Below are 21,316 nucleotides of genomic sequence, written 5' to 3' on the forward strand. Positions count from 1 at the left end.
GTCTGCTTTTTGTTTTTCTTGGAAGAAAATTAATGATGACAGAATGTGGACTGTCTCTCCTAAGGAGCCAGGGCCCTTAGATCAAAAAAGGACAACAAAAGTGGTTTTGGAGTTCTATTATATCATTTAATTTTAAGTTAGAAAATGTAAGTTCTGTATTTACAGGAATGTGTTTACACATTAGCCATGCACCATATACAGGATTTGCTGACCTCTATAGCCCAAAGCCTGTAGAATCAATCTAAATCAACAAGAATTCAAAAGAGGGAGAAACAAAGGCCATTATAATGAAAAACCAATATATCATTCCTTTTCAAACATTCTGTTATGCCACATTTGAAACACAGCATGTTACAAACTGCCTGTGAAATTTCTGAGCAAACACAGCATGAGCAGATGATTGTTTTTGCTTTATGTAAATGTGACTCTGGTAGAACTGGATCTCATAAAACAGGCACAATACAGATTACACTGCCGAAGAGCAAAAATCCATGGACACATTTAAACTAATCTGGGGTAAATGACTATAAACTATTCAAGCCTTGAAGTGCAGGACTAAAGAACTAAATCTGAAAATACTCTGCATTTAAGAACTACACTGCAGCTATGTTTATTAGGTTGAACTCCACACTACAGTGAAAAGCTCCATGAAGTAGCAGTCATATATTGAACAAAGTACAATCCCCTGTCCTGAACCAGCTCAAATTTTATTTCTCCTCATAGTGCAAGGCTGTAGTGGTTGTCAATGCATCCCTCACGTTGGCTGGCGCTGGCATGCCAGCCTGTCCTGCATGTATCTAAAAGACTTGTTTGTTTGAGCTCAAGTACGATCTGGACCAAGTCCACACGAAGGAGACTGCCTTTCTAAAAGACACATTCAACTGCCCACTTAAAACGGGACAATTTTGAAAGATGCCATAACAGTGAATAAATACTAAAAAAGAAACAAATCCCACAAAACTTCCAGTCTACATTCTGATAATCATTTTTTTGCTGATGCCTGTTTCCTCTCTTTTTAACACGCTGCTAAAATAGACTAATTATGTACACAGAAACACAAAGATGATGTTATATGATAAAAAATAAGCTTATAACAAGAATCCTGTCCATGAGATTTGACAAGGCCACAGTACCCTAACCAAAGAGTAGCCCATGATATCAAAACTTGAGTTCATCATATCACCTCTAAACAACAGGCTTATCTCATAACCTATTTATACTCCAAAGATTAAAAGTAAACTATTATTTGTGCACATGTGCTTTAAATCAAATTTAGCTGTAAGGCACAGCCATATCTAGGCTATTGATGTCACAGGGTGACCAACAGTGAGCATTACCAACAAGAGCTTTGAAAGCAGCCAAAATGATTCATAGATGACCTTACTTTTGTTCTGAGTGACAACGTTCTTTGCCTTATGTACTAGTATAATATTACTGCACTGGTGTAACTTGTATTATACTAGTATTATTCATAAATGGTACATTTACAATATTCTAATAGCAGAATGTAATTTATATGACATCAAAACAGCATGATGTCACTTGAGCGAATTGCACTGCACCTCACGTAACATTATTCATGCAGCTGTTGTCCATGTACTGTATAATCTTGGTGTGTGTCATTCAATGAAGATGATTTGTCACTATAAGCTCAGTTCGGGTCTGATTGGTCATGTGCCCCTTTCGTCCACCTCTTGGCATATGGCAACCCACGTTAAGCCTGATCTTATAGCTTGCTGTGACCCCAGCGGCGACCCTAACAGTTAAGGGCTAGAGGGTGAGCAGTCTCCGTTCACAGCTGTGCCTCGTGCCTTATGCAGTGCTGCCTGGATCCGGAAGTGTGTCCGTGATTCCATGGAGTAGTTTTTGTAATTTTGCCTGGAAAAGAAATCATGGTTAATAGTGTTCAAGACTAACAATGTAATGACTAGTATATCATGTATCGAATAGGGTAAATGTATAAAATACACATCAGATCAAACGGAGAGTGTTTCAGGGAGAAATATGTAAATGTTGTGCAGAGCAAAAAAATGATGCATATTATGCTACAGTGTTTTACATCTGTTAAACAGCCATAATGTGTGACGATATTATAAAATAATAATAATCAGTTGTGATATTTTTTACACTGAGTTGATGAGTGACTTGCTGAATGCCACACTTTTTTGGTGGGAATATAATATATCTAAGATTACAATGGCATCTTACAGTACAGTTAGTTGCATTAACTTCGCCCCTGTTTTAAGACAGTGTCTTAAGATCTAGTCTGACCAGTAAGGGGTAATCAGTTGGATTCAATTTAGACTAATCTATGTTTTTATGTAACCAACATTTAAAAAAAAGTATGACCAGGCTTAAAAAAAAGAATTTCATGATTAAGTAACCAGGCCTTCTACTACACAGTACATCTAATGCTAATACAAAATTCTTAATTTGAACTTAATTACTTTTACTTTATTTTACCATTTTGAATTGTTTTATTAAAAAAACAACTTCCTTTGAGATTTGAATTTAGGGATTTTTTTATTTCAAAAGGCAACATTTACAGCAATGTTCCATTCAGACAAACAGACCTGTAAACCATTTAATTTTATTGCATAATTTCTACTTTCATACATTTTTACTTGATTTTGAAGTAAAAGTAAATTATTATGATTTATTTAAAAGTGAGGTCAAAACCTCTAAACATTTCTTTTGAGCAGCTGGTATAATTTTCCATGTCGAACAAAGCCATGGATCTATCTTTGAGACTGTGTTGTAAACAACCATTCATTTGAGCAGTTTTACATTTAGTTAGGGTAAAGTGGCAAATCTGTGCCTGCTTTGAAATTCCAAATTCTCCCTTAGGTAATTCATCCTGACTCTGACCCTGCAAACAGGAACACTCCACACACACATTATATGCATTGCTATCTTATAAGTATAAAACATTCACTGTCAGGACTGAACTTACTTGGCTGCCTCCAGAAGTTTGATGGCCTCGTCTATTCTGCCCTCCTCTAAACACAGTAAACCATGTTCCAGAAGAGCATTGGGCACCAGGTAGTGGTCATATTTAATCTGACTCTCACTGTACAAGTACAAATGCAAACAGAAAAAAAGAGCATTTGTGATTGAAGCTATGTTTAAAACATTTTCTCTGCTATCAGTGAAAGACTAGCCTACATTTTAAAACATGTAATATTTCTTATTCTGAGCGGTGAAGTCTCAGATCATGACATTTTATGAGTGAGACTATCCTATTTAGTGTCCTATCCTGTAGAGTCAGTAAAAGAAAATTGGCCATGTCTACTTAAGTTTTCACAAGAAAAACAACAAACGCTTCTCTTTATATTAGTGTAATTTGTTGTACAGCAAAAGAGCAAGACTGACTTGCAGAGGACGAGGGTGAAGTAATGTTCAGCTTCTTCCTTGAAACCCAAGTGTTTGAGACAGAGCCCCCTAAGCAGACTAACCACACACTGGTCATCTGTGGTGAACTCGGTCCCTGAGAGCAAAGACACAGAGACATTCGTGTTTCAGAAAAAAAGCTAAATGTGATACAGAGAGTCTGTGTTGATGAATCTTATTTTCAGTAAAACATACGGTTACTTTTGGCACTCATGGTCATTAGTAATCGTAGTTGCAAAATATTATTTGGAATGACATGAGGAAATAAATAATTGCATTTTTTTTTGGGTGAACTATTATTTTATAAGTGGACTCCAGTATACGCAGTACTGCATTGTTTGGAGGGAGATTTTACTTGGATGTTGTTCAAGCGTCTGCTGGGCCTCGTCCAGTGTCTTCAGCATGCCCTCTGTCAGGTCCTTTTGCTTCCCGATCACAGTGTAGCCGTTCCAGATGTACATCATTTCCTGTTGTGCAATCACACCCTCACAATGAACACAAATTTAAGACTGCGTCTTGTCCAGGTGTTTCCCTTTGTTTATTTTCCAGCAAATCAGGATGCTCTAATTCCTTACTCTGTTAATTAAAGGGCTTTTTACACAGGACGTCTTCTTGCATTTAAAAATAGCAAAGCGGAACAGAGTGGAACAGAACAGAAAGCACGTTTATAGATGCAGAACACCATTGCCAATGCACATTATCAGACTCTAGTATCTAGTATAGTAACTCTGAAAGCAGTGAGACACAAGATGACACCCAAAGATGCAAGAACACATCCTGTGTGAACTGCAAATAAGACACTTGCCGTATCATATAAACACAGACAGTAAAATCTGTATAAAACTGAATACTGACCAATGGAGGTGCAGGAAGAGGAATGGCATTATCTGTATTATAACGGCGAGCTTTTCTGATGGCAAACTTCTCTGTTGGCAAAGACTTCCCAGCTATTTTCTGCTTCAGACTGGGAACTTGCCTGAAAAGTTCAAAACGGAACAGTAAAGTACGTATAATGTCTATTATATTTACAAGAGGATGGGCTACATAAGACGTACAAATTAAATATGAGATTAAATATTAGGTCATTTGCAATGCTTGCGTGAACTGAATGGCATTACAGTACAGACTGTATATGACAAAGGACTTTTTCTTGATTTTATAGTCATGTGGTCCAATCTATAGACTCCTATTTGATCACATGAAGAAATATGAACATACATGCACACCATTCCCTTGCCATTACCTAAACAAAGCCACCTCATTCTCCTCGAACGGCTGGCATTCCTCACGACTCAGCATGCTGAGGTAAGCAGCTTTCATATATGCATATGTGGCCTAAAAAAGTGTGTGTGAGAGGAAAAAAAAAGAGAGGTAAGTTACAAACTGCACAGTAAACACAAACATCCCCGCAGGAGAATAATTGTCCTCAGCCTTCATTCATGTTACATCATCAGACCTTTTAAACCCAGAGAAAATTCTTCAGTTTTATTATATATATATATAAAATTAAAAAATCTTATCTACCTCAAATCTCAAACTTTTAAATCTAAGTGTATAAATAAGCTTGAAATCTGACCCATTTTAATTCCATTTCTGCTTTCTTAAATTCATATTTAAAATGTATTTATTAAATACTACATAATTCGCTAAATCAAATGTAGCCATTTAATCTATTTGGCCTTCAAAGGCACCCACCCCGTTTTACATATAGATCAAGCTCTTCTTCAGTGCACATTCAGCTGTGTATTTTAAGGTTTCACCTTAGACCAGGCGTTCTCTTTGCTGAGCAGGTCTGCATAGAAGTAGGCCATCTTCCAGTGCCTTTTATAGGTGAAACACCACATCAGTTCCCAGTAACACATGTGATGGAACTGCTTCCAGTCCTGCTGAGCTTCACAACACTCCTCGAAACGCTTGATAGCCTTAAGAACACACACACATGCAGTTAGAAATAAAAATAAATATATATAAATAAGAACTTAAACAAAAACCTATTTTTAATGCATTAGATAAGAACAACTTATCACTTACAGCATCCAGATTTCCTTTAATTTCCTCTATTCGACCAGCGAAGAAAAGGAAAATGGATCCCTGACAGGAATACAGCAGTTGTCAAATATAAAATTCATACTCTACTATTAGCAGTTTTTACAGCAGCTGTTCATATCTTAAAGTAAATGAGAATGTGAGTGTTTTGGAAATTTATTACTGGGAACTCAAAATTGGTTGTCAAGTACCTTCGGATACTTTTTCAGATAAGGCTGCAGCAGTTTTTCTGCATCTTCTACATCTCCCTCTCCAGTGCCTAAAGTACACACACATACATGCACCGAGATACCAAATAACACAGTGTTTCTTCTTATGTGCTACAAACAGTATTTAAAATGCGATTCAGAATCAATTTTCTCTTACCTAAAATAAAGCTCATGAAGGTGTGATAGCAAAGCAACAACATGTTACACAGGAAAGACCTAAATGTGTGCTCAGCAGAGCCCTCCTGGAGCTGCTCAAGACCAAACTCCTAAAACACAAAGATATATATATATATATATATACACACACACACACACACACACAGTGCAATCACACAAATCACACAAAATTTCAAATCTGCTGAAAATTTAGCTCAGGCCATCCAAGATATCGATGAGTTTGCTTCATTACAACACTTGCTTACCAATCATTGGGTCCCCTGCAGTGCATGGCCATCAGCTGTCTGAACTCAAATTCTGACGGCACCCATTCACTGAAAAGGATCCATTGGTGAGCAAGTGATGTAATGCTAAATTTCTCAAAGTCCATTCTGATGAAGAAGTCAGAAAGAGCCTTATTACCAAGTATGTTTACACACACACACACGGAATCTGACAGGAAGAAACAATCTCGTCTCATCTACATCTTAGACGGTCTGAGGGTGAGTACATTTTCAGCAAATTTTTATGGGTGAACTACTCCTTTGAGACAGACACAACACACAGGAAATCATTCACACTTCTGTGCTTCGCTACATTTAGACAAGTATAAAAAAAACATCGGCTTGCACCTTGACACACTTTATTGCTAAGACAGACAGAAAGGAAAAATAGCCAAGCTCAGATTAAATTTCATTTGTACATGCCAAACTTGAGCAGAGCCAAACTAAGCTTAGTACTACACAATACTCACTTTGTTACCAGAGAAGCCCACAAATTCCAACAACCTGAGAGTCCGTGTTGGCAATAATGACAGCATCTGGGAGCAACACAGGTGAGGGGTTGAGAAAACTGACTTGTCCTCAATGAACTCTATGCTAGGATTCATAAATACTCAGGGTTTGGTTTAAGAGAGAACACTAGAAGGTATTCAAGGCTACAACACAAGAAAACATGTGGCATAATGCTCTCACCAGGTTAAAGGCCCCGACCCCAAGCTTGACGCCTCCCTCAAAATGACCATGATTGTCACCTTGAACATAACTTGAGGACTTCAGGACCGTATGTAGCTCCCTTGCAATTAACACAAACACACATTAAAATAAACATAACGTAAATGAAAACACACACAAAACCAGTTCTTCTAATTAAGACAGAATTAAGCAAATTACATTGTGAACATAAAAACTCAATTTTATTATTGCCCATTATTATTATTATTTTTTTACATTTAAATATGTAAAACACACATACACGTATATAAATATATAATATACAATGAATTCACTCTATTATTTGGCCCAATTATTTAGAAACCATTTTACTAGTAGACACTATTGAGTTTGGGTCTGCTCTGAGTTCATTAATAAACAAAAATGCATGTGCAATAAAAGCTCATACATCTCAAATGAGAAGGGCAGAGGAAACTGTTATTTCACAGGTCAGTATTTTAGTATTATTTATGTAAAATTATAGCATTTATTAATATTTTGAATTATCTTTTTTATCTTTTTTTTAAAGATAGGCTTTCCATCTAATATTTATATGTAGGTTAATTTATAGATATACTTTAATTATATTTTTTATATAGTTAATAATAACAACTCTGCAATAGGTCTTACTTGTATATTTGATAGCTGTTTCTCACTTTCATTCCACCCTTTATGAAGCTAATCATATTTTCATCCTGAAAGAAAAGTAAGTAAATCTTAAATAAGCAACTTAACTTTATCCACAATAATTTATTTTATTCACAAACATAATAACAGGGCAAAGTAGATTTAATATATGGAGAAAAAGCGAATCCACCACTGGGACAGACCTGCAGGAAGGTGAGTGCTGCCCTCTGGAGGAGGCATTCGGCATAGCACACTTCAGCGTGGAGCTCCTCTGGGAGGGACACAAACGCGATTAGGTTTTAGAGTATCTAAGCATGATGGGAGCATGTCACATGGCCTTTTCAAAAGATAGCCACATGATATGGTCACCATGGTTTGAGGAAGTGTGGGTGTGTTTTGTTTGGTTTTTGCAATATACTCAATGATGTCTCACAAGTTCAGTATTTGCACAAAACCTGCGCAAATTTGTCTTGCATGAACTTCCCCAAGAAATTAATGAGTGAACATTATTTACGAAAAGTAACCCACCAAATTAGCTTGTGATTTGACAGCGTTACCCACCACAGCTGATTTTTAAACGTGTGTTAATTAATGTTTGCAATAATATATATTTTTTCTACTGATGCATTCTTATTGCCAATTAATCATTTAGCAAAATATGTATATAGGCACCCACCTTCTGTAAAGTTTTTGCTGTTGAAGGTAGACTTTTTACGGTATCTGTAAAGACAAACAAAGCCTTATCAATCCTGTCCTAAAACAAAACAATGATCCATCAGTAGTGGTTACTAGGTAACACACTCAGATGGCACAGCTGGTTGAGGTCAGCCTTGTGCTCTCTGTTACAGTCCTACTTTGTGAAAGCTGCTAGACAAACTTACACTCGATCCAAAAGTAAAAAACTCAGCTTGATTCACTGTAAGCCATATAAATAGAGCAGTTGGATCCAGGGAGGACACAATGGCTGTCTGGTTTCTGTCTGAGTAAACTGACAACCCTCTGAGGGACAAACATGAATTAAATTACATTTACACAAATACAAGACATGCAGATGAATGCCGGGGGGCTAAGATAAGTAAGGCCAGGTACACCCTAAAAGTTTTATGAGTGACAACAACGGGTCTGTGTATTATAAGTCACTCTGTATCACTCAAGTGACAGCCACAGCAAAGAAAACAAGCTACATGGATGCCAACAGTTTAGCCACTGAGCAACAGCCAAGCATTAATTTTAGAAGTTTATTTATAGTACAAACAACAGAAGGAGAGTGTTTTGTTTATGCTTTTTAAACTGCTGCTTTAAAATGGTGTAAATGAACAAAGACTACGGTTTCTTTGAACAACAGCAGGGTGACAACCTAGTTATATACATTTATACCGTATGCCTGTATAAGTCATGGAGTAAATTATACATTTCTTTTACTGGGATTTAGCTTTGTGACACTTTAAAAATACTTAAGTATTAATGATATCAAAAGCAATTTATACATTCTGTTAAAGTTTATTGGGGTGAACTAACCCTTTAAAAGGGCATCTTACCCATCTTACTGTTTCCCGAATACCTGATGTATCTTATTAAACCAGTTAAGATCAATCTAGTGAAGAATATGCAGTATCTATTGTTGTGCATACGTGGCATCTATTATTTGGACCAGACAGTGCAGCTGAAGAGCAGCTCTGTGTGTGTGTGTGTGTGTGTGTGTGTGTGATCAGGTGACAGTGGCATTCCAGTGCTACAAGGCCTGGATGATGTGGCAGAGTCACAGAAGTGTTGGTTGCCTGGAAACACAAGCATACACCAGATTTTCACCCCCCCCCCCCCCCCCCCCACAAAAAAAAAAAACACAGTGTGTCATGGGTCTCTAAAATTCCTCTGTCATCTGGTATGTGGTGACAGCCCTAGACCTGCTGCATTGTTTTATTACGTCACTAATACAAATGTGACATAACCAACAGATCCTGAAAATATTGTATGGATAGTAATACTTAAAAATAGTGTAAGGCTGTTAATAGTAGGGTCTCTGTGGCCTGAAATAGAATAAAAGCCCGTGGAATAAATGTACACCTACTACAATGTTACTCTCCGTTTCTTTATAAATACATTAAATAAATTCCATTTTATTTTAAATTAATGAATAAAAGACAACACACCGTTGACACACCGCCTGTGCCTCTTTCATTGTGTTGCCTGCAGCCAATATGTCCTCCGGGTCAAAGGTCATCATGGCCTGCATTTCCAGTATTGTGGCATACGTAAGCGCATGATACATGCTGTCTTTATTCCTGCCAAAGAACACAAAGGAAGACTGTGCATTAGATCTATATATAGAACAAATGAGAGGGTGGTGTAACAGTGACAGTAAAAGAAAATTCACCACTGAGACACTCAATAACATCAGCAATAACACAAATGAGGTCTGGAAATGGATGAAAGTGTTGTCATGTAAACGGTCTTGTAACATAATACCAAAAACACTAATACTTATGACATTATGAACAAGTAAAACTATCATACAATACACATTGTAAATTAAAAATTTGAATACAGATTTTGTTAAAATACACTATTATTATTTAACTTATCACAATATTTTTGGTAATTGAATTCAAAGTGGTTAAAAGTGTTTTAAAGAACATGTATTCTAGAGAGGGTTAAACTCAATTTAGTGTCTATTTACAGTGTAGTTTCAGTTCTTTCTGGAGCTGAATAGAATGTGACATTACTAGTCCAACATTCCTGGGTAGAGAGATGCCTGAATAAACAGGTTTACCACTCTTTCCTTTACACAGGTGGAACTGGAATAACTTTGGCATGATGGGAACAGGAATGTTTCATATGTAACATCCTAACCAAACAATAAATTTAACAATGTACCATGAATGCAACACACATAATGCATGCTTAAATCATACATAGAGGCCTACGAGTTACTGAATGAGCTGATGTTTAAAAAGTTTCAATCACTGATTTTTTTGGTGAACTCCATAGAGTTAAAACGCTTACAGAACAAAATTTTTGACATGCAAATGGGTATCAGCTTTTGAAATAGTGTTTGTGCTGTTGCTGTTTTCCTAAAGAATCACAAACACTGGCCTGATCTTCTAACCAATCTGTATGCATAATCAGTAATGATCCTTTCAAAGTCAAATCAGATCAAAACACAGCACCAAGAAATGTGGAAGGAGAGACAGAAAATACTTTCACACAGCAGCAGCAGCAGCACAGAGAACACAGCTGTAAGCCCTATTTGGAGCGCTAAATATATGTTTTCTGTTCATACTTATTTTAGTTATGATGTCTGTCTGCCTTTCAGTTTATATAAAAATAAAAAATAAATCCACTGTGCGACTGCAAAAAGATAATCTCTAATATCAGCAGATGTTTTAAACTATGAACTTGTACAGACATGGATTCTAATAGTTTTGCTTTTGAGTCTCTCGTTCTGCCTCTGTAACTTTCTCTCTTGTGCACGTGTACCTTTCATTAGCTCCATGCATGTAGCAGCCCTGCCCTGCTGACTGGAATGGGGTGGGACGCGACTAAAACAAACCTATTAGGTAAATCACAAAACTGTGACTTCACTATTTGCAAGTTTAAACAGTGAGCCGCAGAAGTGAGATCCTCTGATTGTCGAATCAATGACTTGCTGAACAGCGTGTCTAAGTTTATGTATTATGCATGTTTGAACTGTATACATGAATGTGTCAAACTAATATCATACCTGATATCCAGACTCACAGATGAAACAGAACTATTTAGCAGCAGTGTTCAAAAGTAACACTCATGAGAGTAAATATTGCCTATGGTGAGTAAATAAGTTAGCTTTATTAGGAACTAATATATAATACATAGTTTTAATTCAATTGTAACCATTATATTCTGACCCTCACTGAATGAAATAAAATAATCTTATTTTGGATCCTGAATGCAACCCAACAAAAGTGGAGTGACCCAGGGGACAAAGATGGAAAGATGGCAACGATAACAAAATGGACTGAATAATTATATAGTTTATAATACACAAAGGCACACACCCCAGCCACAGTAGTGAGTAAGGCAGAAATGTGAGATGCTGTAAGACACAGAACACCTATGAAAACAAAGTGTGGGTGTGAGAAGAAGAAAAGACCTAGAGATTAATCTCCAGAGAGCTGAACTCATTCAATAGGTTTTGGGTTATGTGGGATTTATCTGAGAAACTGATTGTGGATGAAGACTCGTCTCACAAAATGATGTACAAAGAACAATTACATAAATTATTAGATTATGTACTTGCACACTTAATGGATAAAACGATACAAAACAGTTCAAACACTTAAAAGTAAAAAAGGACTAAGAAAAGTGATTCAAACTGATTATAAAACTGTATAATCCAAGGTTTCTCTGCCTAACACCCAAACACACAAGTAGGAAGTAAAGGAAAAATTATAGAGTCTCATTGTGTTCTGAGGTCTAACGTTCCATAAATGTTCCAAACCCAGAACCTCACACAGAAACAGTAAAAAGCAGGTCAAACTCTTATTGTGAAACACACAGGCGGTCTTACTGTACCTGCTCTTGAGTCTGGTCAAAGCCTCATCGAATTCATTTCGCAGGAACAGATCCAATGCCACCATGCAGTCTTGAAGAGCCACTGACAGGTCAGATTTCTCCGACCTAGCACAAATACAGAAAGAAAAAACAACTAAAACAAATGATAATTTCCTAAACCTCAGTCTTAAAAGAATAGTTCACACAAAATTATTTTTTCTTGAAAAAATTCTTACCCTCGGGCCATTTAAGCTGTACATGAGTTTGTTTCTTCATTGGAACAGATTTAGAGAAATGTAATGTTGTTTACATATTATATGTGTGTGTGCTGTTCATATGTATATATAAATACAAACACATACAGTACAGACCAAAAGTTTGGACACACCTTCTCATTCAAAGAGTTTTCTTTATTTTCATGACTATGAAAATTGTAGAGTCACACTAAAGGCATCAAAGGCTATTTGACCAAGAAGGAGAGTGATGGGGTGCTGCGCCAGATGACCTGGCCTCCACAGTCACCGGACCTGAACCCAATCGAGATGGTTTAGGGGTGAGCTGGACCGCAGACAGAAGGCAAAAGGACCAACAAGTGCTAAGCATCTCTCGGGGAACTCCTTCAAGACTGTTGGAAGACCATTTCAGGTGACTACCTCTTGAAGCTCATCAAGAGAAAGCCAAGAGTGTGCAAAGCAGTAATCAAAGCAAAAGGTGGCTACTTTGAAGAACCTAGAATATGACATATTTTCAGTTGTTTCACACTTTTTTGTTATGTATATATTTCCATATATAATTCCACATGTGTTAATTCATAGTTTTGATGCCTTCAGTGTGAATCTACAATTTTCATACTCATGAAAATAAAGAAAACTCTTTGAATGAGAAGGTGTGTCCAAGCTTTTGGTCTGTACTGTACATGTAGCCTATATACAAGTAATAATGTCTTGATGGATTTGATACACAGAATTTCACTTCATAAGACATTAATTGATTGATCAGAGTTGTGTCAATTAGTTATAGATTGTTGTAATGTTTTTATCAGCTGTTTGGATTCTCATTCCGGCGGCACCCATTCACTGCAGATGATCTATTAGTGAGCAAGTGAAGTATTTCTAAATTTCCCCAAATCTGTTTCAATTAAAATAAAACAATAAAAAAATCTTTACAAATTGAACGACACGTCAACACTAGTGATTATTTTCCTGGTTATGTCTAAAGGATGCCATTTGGGACAGGGCCATTGTACTCTGAGGCAGCACAACAGCTTGTGAAGCAGATCGAAAAAAGTGTCAGGTGTCATGTGGGACAGGAAACAGGCTCACTCAGTTTCTGAGGATCTGCAGAAAATCTCACACTGTCCCCAAAAAGCTTGTTCTGTGTGAGTGTGAAGTCACAGCTCTCTGCTGCAGAGAATCCCCCCAGAGCCTCTCAATTTAGATACAAGTGCAGTGAAGCAGATGTCACCTTCAAATGCACTAAGGTACAGGTGAGTGAGTATCTGTATTGTCAACTGAAAAACAAAAACAAAAAACCACTGGGAATGTGAAGAGGAAAGTGTATAGTAATAATAAGAAGAGGATTGAGTAGAGAAAGTCTGGGAAAACAAGGTGTACTATCTATTGATTTGTGCATAAAAACACTATACTGACAGAGTGCTTATGTTTCTTAAAATCCCTATAGTACCATATTGCATCTATTTAAACTACGTTTTTTTTAAGAGTTTAATGAGGAGTAAAAATTTATTTTATATTTGTAGATTTAATCTATAATTTGGTCATCAACGGGGCTTTATATGTTTAATGCACTGTATGCCTTAGAACATATAACAATGGCTTCATCATTATGTTAAAAATAATATTTGTTTGCATCATTCGATTTTTTCCATTAGCACTAAATTCACAGTTCAGTGAGATTTTACCTACACATTTCAGGAAATCAAACCTAAGCTTTTGTTTTGAACTTTTTTTACTGTGTATATTACAAAGTTTTATGCTCACATAAGTTTATAAATCCATATAAACACTGATTTATACATTTCTATAATTGTATGTGCCAGTTAACTGCAATTGTGGGTTTGCAGATGCACTGATAGACAAGACATATGCTGTGTTCCAGGCAGGTTTATGAGCTCGTAAGTCACGATTTCAAACCACGACTAACAACTTCATAACGTTCCAGGCAAGTCACACCAAACTTCCTGAGCGCAAGGAATTGTAGCTAGATTATTAATTTTATTGCAATGTTAAATTGTTCTAAAATCGTTTTTTCAACATGCACCGCTTGCATAAATACTGCATCCATAGGCAATATTATCTATAGGGGCACCCATTGTTGTTTCGCGTGCTGTGTGACATCATAACTCGGAGTACATGGATCTAGTACAAGTTCACAGGTGGGAAGTCACGGGTTTGACTGCCGCAGTGCACTTTCACAGGTATAAGGTTGGAAAAACATGGGTTAAGGGTTGCCTGGAATGCAGCATGAGGCTGAGAGCAGCCAGACAAAACTGAACAACTCTTACAGTTCACATAACCACACTCTCCAGAGGTTTTGCAATTTAACAGTAAAGCAGCAGCCTTTTTTCTGTTCTTCATGGAAGATTAATGAATCACATACTCAGTGTGTTTAATTCCTGGCAATCTAAAGTTGCGTTTACACCATCAGTCATTCATTTTCAATCAGTGATGATGCAATAAAGTTGAGCAGGATTTATGCCCAGAAAAAAGTTAATTCCTTCTCAGTAAACAGAATTTTGAGATGAATATGACACTGACTTTTTTTTTTAAATGTTCAACTACTGTGCACACCTAATAAGAGAACAGGATGCCTGATGGGGGCTGCCATGTTGTGATCACATGACTAGTCAAATCACAGAATGAACCATGCCTGATGCTGTGTCCTAATATGCCTAATTTCATACTATATAGTAGATGAAAAACAGCATATGAACAGAGTAGTATGTCTAAATTCATAGTATTTGCAAAACAGTAAGTGAAAATTACCCGGATGACCTACTGTACCACATCCACAGAGATTCTGACGTATTCAACAGACACCTTATTATCCCATTAGGCCACGGGAGAGTATTTGTGTATTGCCAGTAAAGTTTAATTTATTCTACTGATTTTCAACCTATACAGAACATCATTAATGGACAAGAAGTTGGTTTCAAATCAAACAAAATACTAGACAGCATGTGATTTTGGACTAAGTGCCAGAAATATATATTAGAAATGTGCACAATAGCACATTTCAATAATCAATCACCTGTGGTGTAAATTGATTACTAACTTGTGATGGCACCACCAGTCCTAAACTTCTAGCAACTATCTTGAGGTGTGATATGAAAGGCAGCAGACAGGGAAAAATATAAATCCATGACATGCAGTACTTAAAAGAGCATAAAAATCCAATGGTTAAATCTTTACAATAATATATAATTATTTATATGGCAAAATGTACATTTCTTAGCATATACTGATAAACACAATAATCATTTATCAGAGAACAAAATCAGTTCCACTGCTTCTTCAAACACATGACGAAAAAACAAATGTTTCAGAGATGAACATGATCAAAGCCCATTGTATCTCTATATAAGGGACACATTCTTCAAATTACAGCACCATTTAAAATTAATTTCTAAATTGAGTTGAAATTTGTAATGGTCCTGACCTTGCCCTACTAAGATTATAGCACGCCTCCTAATCTAATAAAACCCAACAACCTCTTTCAGTTCTTCAGCCCTGAAACACTCTGCTGAAAACAACCATTCATAGAGTAACTCTGCATGTCGACAAATGAACTGTGAATTGATAGTATGTAAAAAGACAATGGCTTTGGCCATTCTCCACTGAAACGAATCAAATCAATAAGTATGACTTAATGAGCACCACGTCTTTGCTTTTCAAATGACGGCCAGTACAGACGCTCTTTATGGGATCCGCTTGGCCAATAGCAATAGCTGATGGTTCGGGCTACCTATAGAAGGACAGATTGGTTTGACTGCCCGGTCTCTCCAACTCCTAGTGCCTGCCAGATGACTTCTATCATGTTTTCTCCTGCTATTAATGGAGCATGGCTTCCTCCTCAAACAATGTCAAAGATCTACAGCATTAAATCATAATCTGTGTGTTATAAATAGGGTGGTATAAATTAAACAGATAGTCTTGTAGTCTAATGCCACTTAAAAGGCACGATGCACATTTTGAACATGGATCTACAATACACATCAGCACTACTAGTAATGATAATCAAAATTTCTGTGTGCAAGATCATTCCCGTTTTTACTTTTAGATTACCTTTGCTTTAATTTAATGATCACATAAAACATTTGTTTAAAAGTATTGTTTTGAAATGGGGTGATATGAGATTTTAATGTTTTATTTGTTTTTTCAGAAAACAATACAATAAAATTGTAATATTTTCCATTTTGGCTACATCATAGAAACATGTTTTGTTTATTTATATATATATATATATATATATATATATATATATATATATATATATATATATATATATATATATATATATGCAATTTATCAAAATGCATTAATTAATAACTAATAAATGGTCAATTTTATAGTACTTACCATGTTTTTACCTAGTTTTTTTGTGCAGTACAATAACCAAAACGTATCTGACCTTAGTAGACATAGTTTTCTTAGACTAATGAAGTTACTGGCCCCAAAAAGTCTAAGCAAACCTTATATTTCCATGAGTAAATCTAAAATAGCACCAATCAGCTTTAAACATTTCTCATCCCCCAGAGGTGGAACAGAGTGTGAATTTCCTCCCCGATGCGGATATGTGATATCAGAGCTAGATGATTTGAATGAATGAAGAACAGTGCATGCTACATTGAGCCTGGCTATAGCAAAAGGAAGTGGTCTTAGATTTGTTCAGAAGCTACAATAGAGGTAAAACCAACCTTTGCACTCTTTGTACCCTACAGGGCTCACAAACTAATTGTGGTGATGCTAAGCGATTCTGAAGAGCTGATGCTGCCCATGGGCTAATTGTGTACTGATGATCATTACCGGAATGATTAAAATAAACAAGCTGACACACACACACACACACACACACACACATGCACATACTCAGTGCTAAGAGACTAAGAGACTAACACTCCCACAACAATTACAAAAAAATCTGTGCTCTATACTTTAACAAATAAATTCTACAATACAAGCAGCTCTGAAAGCAAAGACATCGAAAACAATTACCAGTCTAATATTTCCAAACCGTCCCTGTTTTTCTGGTTATGCAGGCTGAAAATGCATTCTCATGTTGAGAACAGTTAAATGATCCTCAATCTCTGCTAAAACACACATTCACACAATAGCACACTCTCAGCTGTGTGACGTTCTTACCCGTTTGACTGAGTTTCTGCCTCTCCTGACATTTTCATCTGGTACAGTGAGCTCGAGGAGTGCAGTAAAGGCAGATAAATGAGGAATAAAAGGAGAGAGAAGAGACGCAGAGTAATTCACAGTATGTGTGAGAGAGCAGGCCTTCCTACTGATTCCTATCAGCAGAGCAGCAGCTTCCTTTCCACACTCTCACTCACTCAAGCTGCAGAGAGGACAGTGGGAAAGGAACTCAGAGCTTAATAAGATTGGGATGACTATCACACAGACAGAAAGTGAATATTCTCATTGCCTCTTTCTCGCTGTCTCCCCTCCTTCTAACAAACACACACCACCTAAATCTCCTCCTCTTCTCAGTATCACCCTCATGCTATACATTACATCCTGGCCTCTGATAGGTCAATGATGCAATGGAGGCGGTTCCAATTTCTTAAGAATCCACCTAGCAAAATGGTCCTAAATTGGGAATCACGCTTCTGCAGTCAAGTGACAATCTGAACTCCACAGCAGTCAATAACATTCAAGACAATGACAGGCCTGTAAATCGGTGGTCATGAGACACAGAGGACAGATGCAGACCGCAGAATCAGCACAAGGAAGTGACATAGCCTGGGGCATGTTTAGGGAAAGGGAAATTAAGTTTATAGAAAAAAAATGGATACAAGATGAAATGCTTCTATTTTGCATACTCTGGAGCCACATGACAAAGCTGACTGGCTGATGAAAGCACATCCCGAGCTGTGAACCCAAAAGCAGCAGACAAAAAAAAATTAAAATGTATATGGAGCCAAAAATACAGGACAGAAGCCAGCACTGGTGAAATATGTACTGTAAAAAAAAAAAAAAGTTAAATACAGTGCTGTTCAAAAGTTTGGGGTTTATTATGCTCATCAAGGCAGCATTTATTTTATCAAATACACAGTAAAAACATTTACTTCCCCTGAGTAGTAGGTGCTAATGGGAACTGATTGAGGGAGATTTTATAGACATGATTTGCAAACCTGCAGATACAGTATAAATCAATCTCTTGCAACCATCAGTTCTGTGAATTTTTTACATTTCTGAAGAAAATGCAAATTGTCTTTGTCCATGCAAATGGTTTTAGCACATTGCTTTGATTACAAGCTAGCTTATCTGCATCTAGAGCAATAATGTTGGTGTGCTATGCATTTTCAGCTCTAGATCAGAATAATCATGACCATACAGGCATGACCTGGTCATTTCAGTGAGATAATCCTTTAAGAAAACATGACTGATGACTGATGTGATAGAACTTCAATCTGTATTTGGTGTAATGTATCTGATGTGGAAGCCATCTGAACCTTTAAATAATACAATAATGTGGAGGACAGTGGGAACCTGCCCTTTATGAGAACAATTGTTAAATCTCTCGAGATGTTACCCCCACAGTTTGCCAATATGTAAATATGTGTGTAATAAAAAAATAGATATGACTAGTATCTACAGTCAAAGCTACAAAAAAATAAGTTATTATTACTCACATGCTCAGTACTAATTTATGCTTCTCTTATATTTAAATATACACATAAAACAATGCATTGTGGGAAGTAACATGATAGTGCCATTTTACCTGTTGCAACACAAAGGCTAATTTGGCTATCGATATTCATGTTCACTTATGCCTGAATAACCAAGATTCCATATTGTTTTTCTTCACAAAACATGGCTGCGTGTCAGTGCAAAGTTCAAAATGAATTTAGAAAAAGAAATGTGGAGGCAGTATCCTACCCATAATCAGGGATGACAGGATCCAGCCCATCTTTCTCTATAATAGGTGACCTAAATAAAAAAAGGAAACAATTTTATAGTTACTGCTACTATTGTCAGTCAAAAACTTCTCAAATGACATTTTGTTGATAGCAAGTTGATAACAATTCAAATCAGTAAAGAGAGTATGTGTGTGTACATGTGTTCCAATCTTAATTGTTGTCAGTGTCACAGACAATAGATCTTGTGAGGAAACATGGGTTGATTTAAAGCGTGGCACACTCACTGGGATGGAGACGTGGGGCTGTCCGGCGAGTCTTCAGTCTTGAGTTGATCTCTAAAAGCAATTGAAAGCTTGTGAACAAAATCTGATCTTGTATTCTTCAGTAATGAACCATTACTGACACAGTTTCCTATACATTTACAAATAGTTGTATTTTAGAAATTCAGAAAAAGAAATCAATGTTTATTCAATTTAGCAAAATGAACAAAATGAATTTTTACATGTAAAAAAATATGATGTGAAAGGAACATCTACTTCTCGGTCATAAAACAATAAACAGTTAAGCATTAACAGACAGTAGCAAGCAGCACCTGTGATGTCATTGTTTTTTTTTTTTTTAACAGGAAGATGGGGTAATAACATGAAAGAAAAAGGTATCATCCAATCAGCTTGCACCAAATCTCATCCATGTTATGACATCACCTGCTACATTGTTTTTAACATTAGGTCTTTTGATTAACCTGACAGTCTGTCTCTTAGAATATTGTTAAGGCTTAAATCACTTTGCAACATACTAATGATACGGTTTATATTCATTGGAAAACAGTTACTACTCTAATAGGCCTCTAATTTATTCTATCGTGACATTATATTAATGAGAATCATGCTAATAGTGTTATATTACGGTTTTAAACTTGAGGCTCCTCCGAGTAAAGAAGAGCAAATCCCATCACTAGATAAGATTAGTTAAAAGTTAGTAACTTTAATGATATCCGGTTTTTACAATTAGGGAGTTGCTATTGACCTACACTTATTTTATATGATTTATAATCTATTATTTACCGGTAAATACACGTATTGGGTGCCAAACATAGATACTTCATAGAGAGCATACTTTCATTAACACGTAGCCTACAGATTATTGGTTAATGTACATTAGATACATTGGTGTCTTTTTCAGATTTGAATATACAATGACAATAATTATGTTAAGCATAATGTTCTTAAAATAAATCAGCTACTATTGTGTTACAAAATATTCCTAACATCCGAGTGAAATATGAATGCCATTTGTTCTGTGATGTAAGGAGGCAGTGATTTTAGAACACATGATTAAGATCTACAGAATCTCAGAAATGCTAAGATTGTATTGTAGATATTCTGCCGTACATAATTCTCTCCACCGGTCTAAAAACTGTGAGATTGCAAACTTACTTTTTGCCGTCATTCTTCTTGTTGCGTCTCCAGAAACTCATTCCAAAGAAGAAGAGGAGATAGTAAATCCAGTAAGACAGTAGAGAGTGTGCTAGTCACTACCTGGACATTCGTTACCTGTCCTAGGTTACCTCAGGTGATCACTGAACTTATGTCTGAGACACAACAGCGGGACGTGTGTTTTTTTTCTTCTTTTCAACATGTGAGGCAGACAGGGAGGTGTGGAGAAACCTATTTACACAAATAAAGAGATCCTTTGCGAAAACTGCTGGAACGCTGTGCTGTAACTTTTCCCAGGTCTTAAAGTCCTCCAGGTTCAACTTTCACAGAGTAACGTTACCCTACTACGAGTGTGTTTGCGAATTATAAAACGAATTCTGGTGGGTATAAACGTGTCTCCCGTAAAGAGAAGTGTCTTAGCGTCTCCACTTAAAGCAAACAATAATAATAAAAAAATAAAACACTAATGTATTTTAAAGGCAACAAAAAACAAATGTATTTAACAACACCTCAGCTTTGCTCATGAAAGAAAAAACTTTATAAAACAAAAGTCTATATTTAACTTTGTGGTCATAGAATCTCAATTTGAGTTTTGCAGCTTTTAATATATTTGTCTATTAGCTTTAATACAGAATGCCAACCCGATCTCAAAAAAAAAAAAAAAAAAAAAAAAAAAATTATATATATAAACCATATGAATTCGTTATGCGATTCATACGAAAATGTACCCTATTAAGAAAATATCAAGTATCATACAAATTCACTAATTTGGTGAATGGATAGAGGGGCCTACCAAAAAAATAAAAAAATAAAATAAAATAAAAA

The 21,316-nt window shown here is 36.2% G+C and overlaps 1 protein-coding gene across 2 annotated transcripts; it reads right to left on the minus strand.

Annotated features, from left to right (window-relative positions):
• Nucleotides 1-104: 104 nt before the first annotated feature.
• On the minus strand, nt 105-20,998 carry LOC113107069 (tetratricopeptide repeat protein 39A-like). 2 transcript variants are annotated; one of them, XM_026269238.1, is made up of 20 exons: nt 20,492-20,998; nt 19,340-19,390; nt 19,075-19,125; nt 11,972-12,076; nt 9,571-9,702; nt 8,097-8,140; nt 7,624-7,691; nt 7,424-7,488; nt 6,776-6,875; nt 6,556-6,621; nt 5,803-5,911; nt 5,628-5,695; nt 5,422-5,481; nt 5,151-5,312; nt 4,634-4,725; nt 4,246-4,366; nt 3,746-3,857; nt 3,373-3,487; nt 2,954-3,070; nt 105-1,878 (listed from the first exon to the last, which is right to left on the minus strand). In XM_026269238.1, exons 1-20 carry the CDS (start codon nt 20,530-20,532, stop codon nt 1,764-1,766), a joined length of 1,794 nt encoding a protein of 597 aa, XP_026125023.1. In that variant the 5' UTR covers nt 20,533-20,998; the 3' UTR covers nt 105-1,763. The 2 variants fall into 2 exon arrangements, with proteins under 2 accessions (XP_026125023.1, XP_026125024.1); XM_026269239.1 differs by lacking the exons at nt 19,075-19,125; nt 19,340-19,390; nt 20,492-20,998 and adding an exon at nt 17,329-17,942.
• Nucleotides 20,999-21,316: the final 318 nt, after the last annotated feature.

Source organism: Carassius auratus, chromosome 8 (assembly GCF_003368295.1).
Source record: "Carassius auratus strain Wakin chromosome 8, ASM336829v1, whole genome shotgun sequence".
NCBI classification, from domain to species: Eukaryota; Metazoa; Chordata; class Actinopteri; order Cypriniformes; family Cyprinidae; genus Carassius; species Carassius auratus.

Coding starts and splice junctions, on each gene's coding strand:
- LOC113107069 (XM_026269238.1), bottom strand. CDS start 20,532: ATGAGTTTCTGGAGACGCAACAAGAAGAATGACGGCAAAAA. Junction 7,692..8,096: donor CAGCAAAAACTTTACAGAAG/GTGGGTGCCTAT, acceptor TGTCCCTCCCAG/AGGAGCTCCACGCTGAAGTG. Junction 7,489..7,623: donor CAGCACTCACCTTCCTGCAG/GTCTGTCCCAGT, acceptor CTTTTCTTTCAG/GATGAAAATATGATTAGCTT.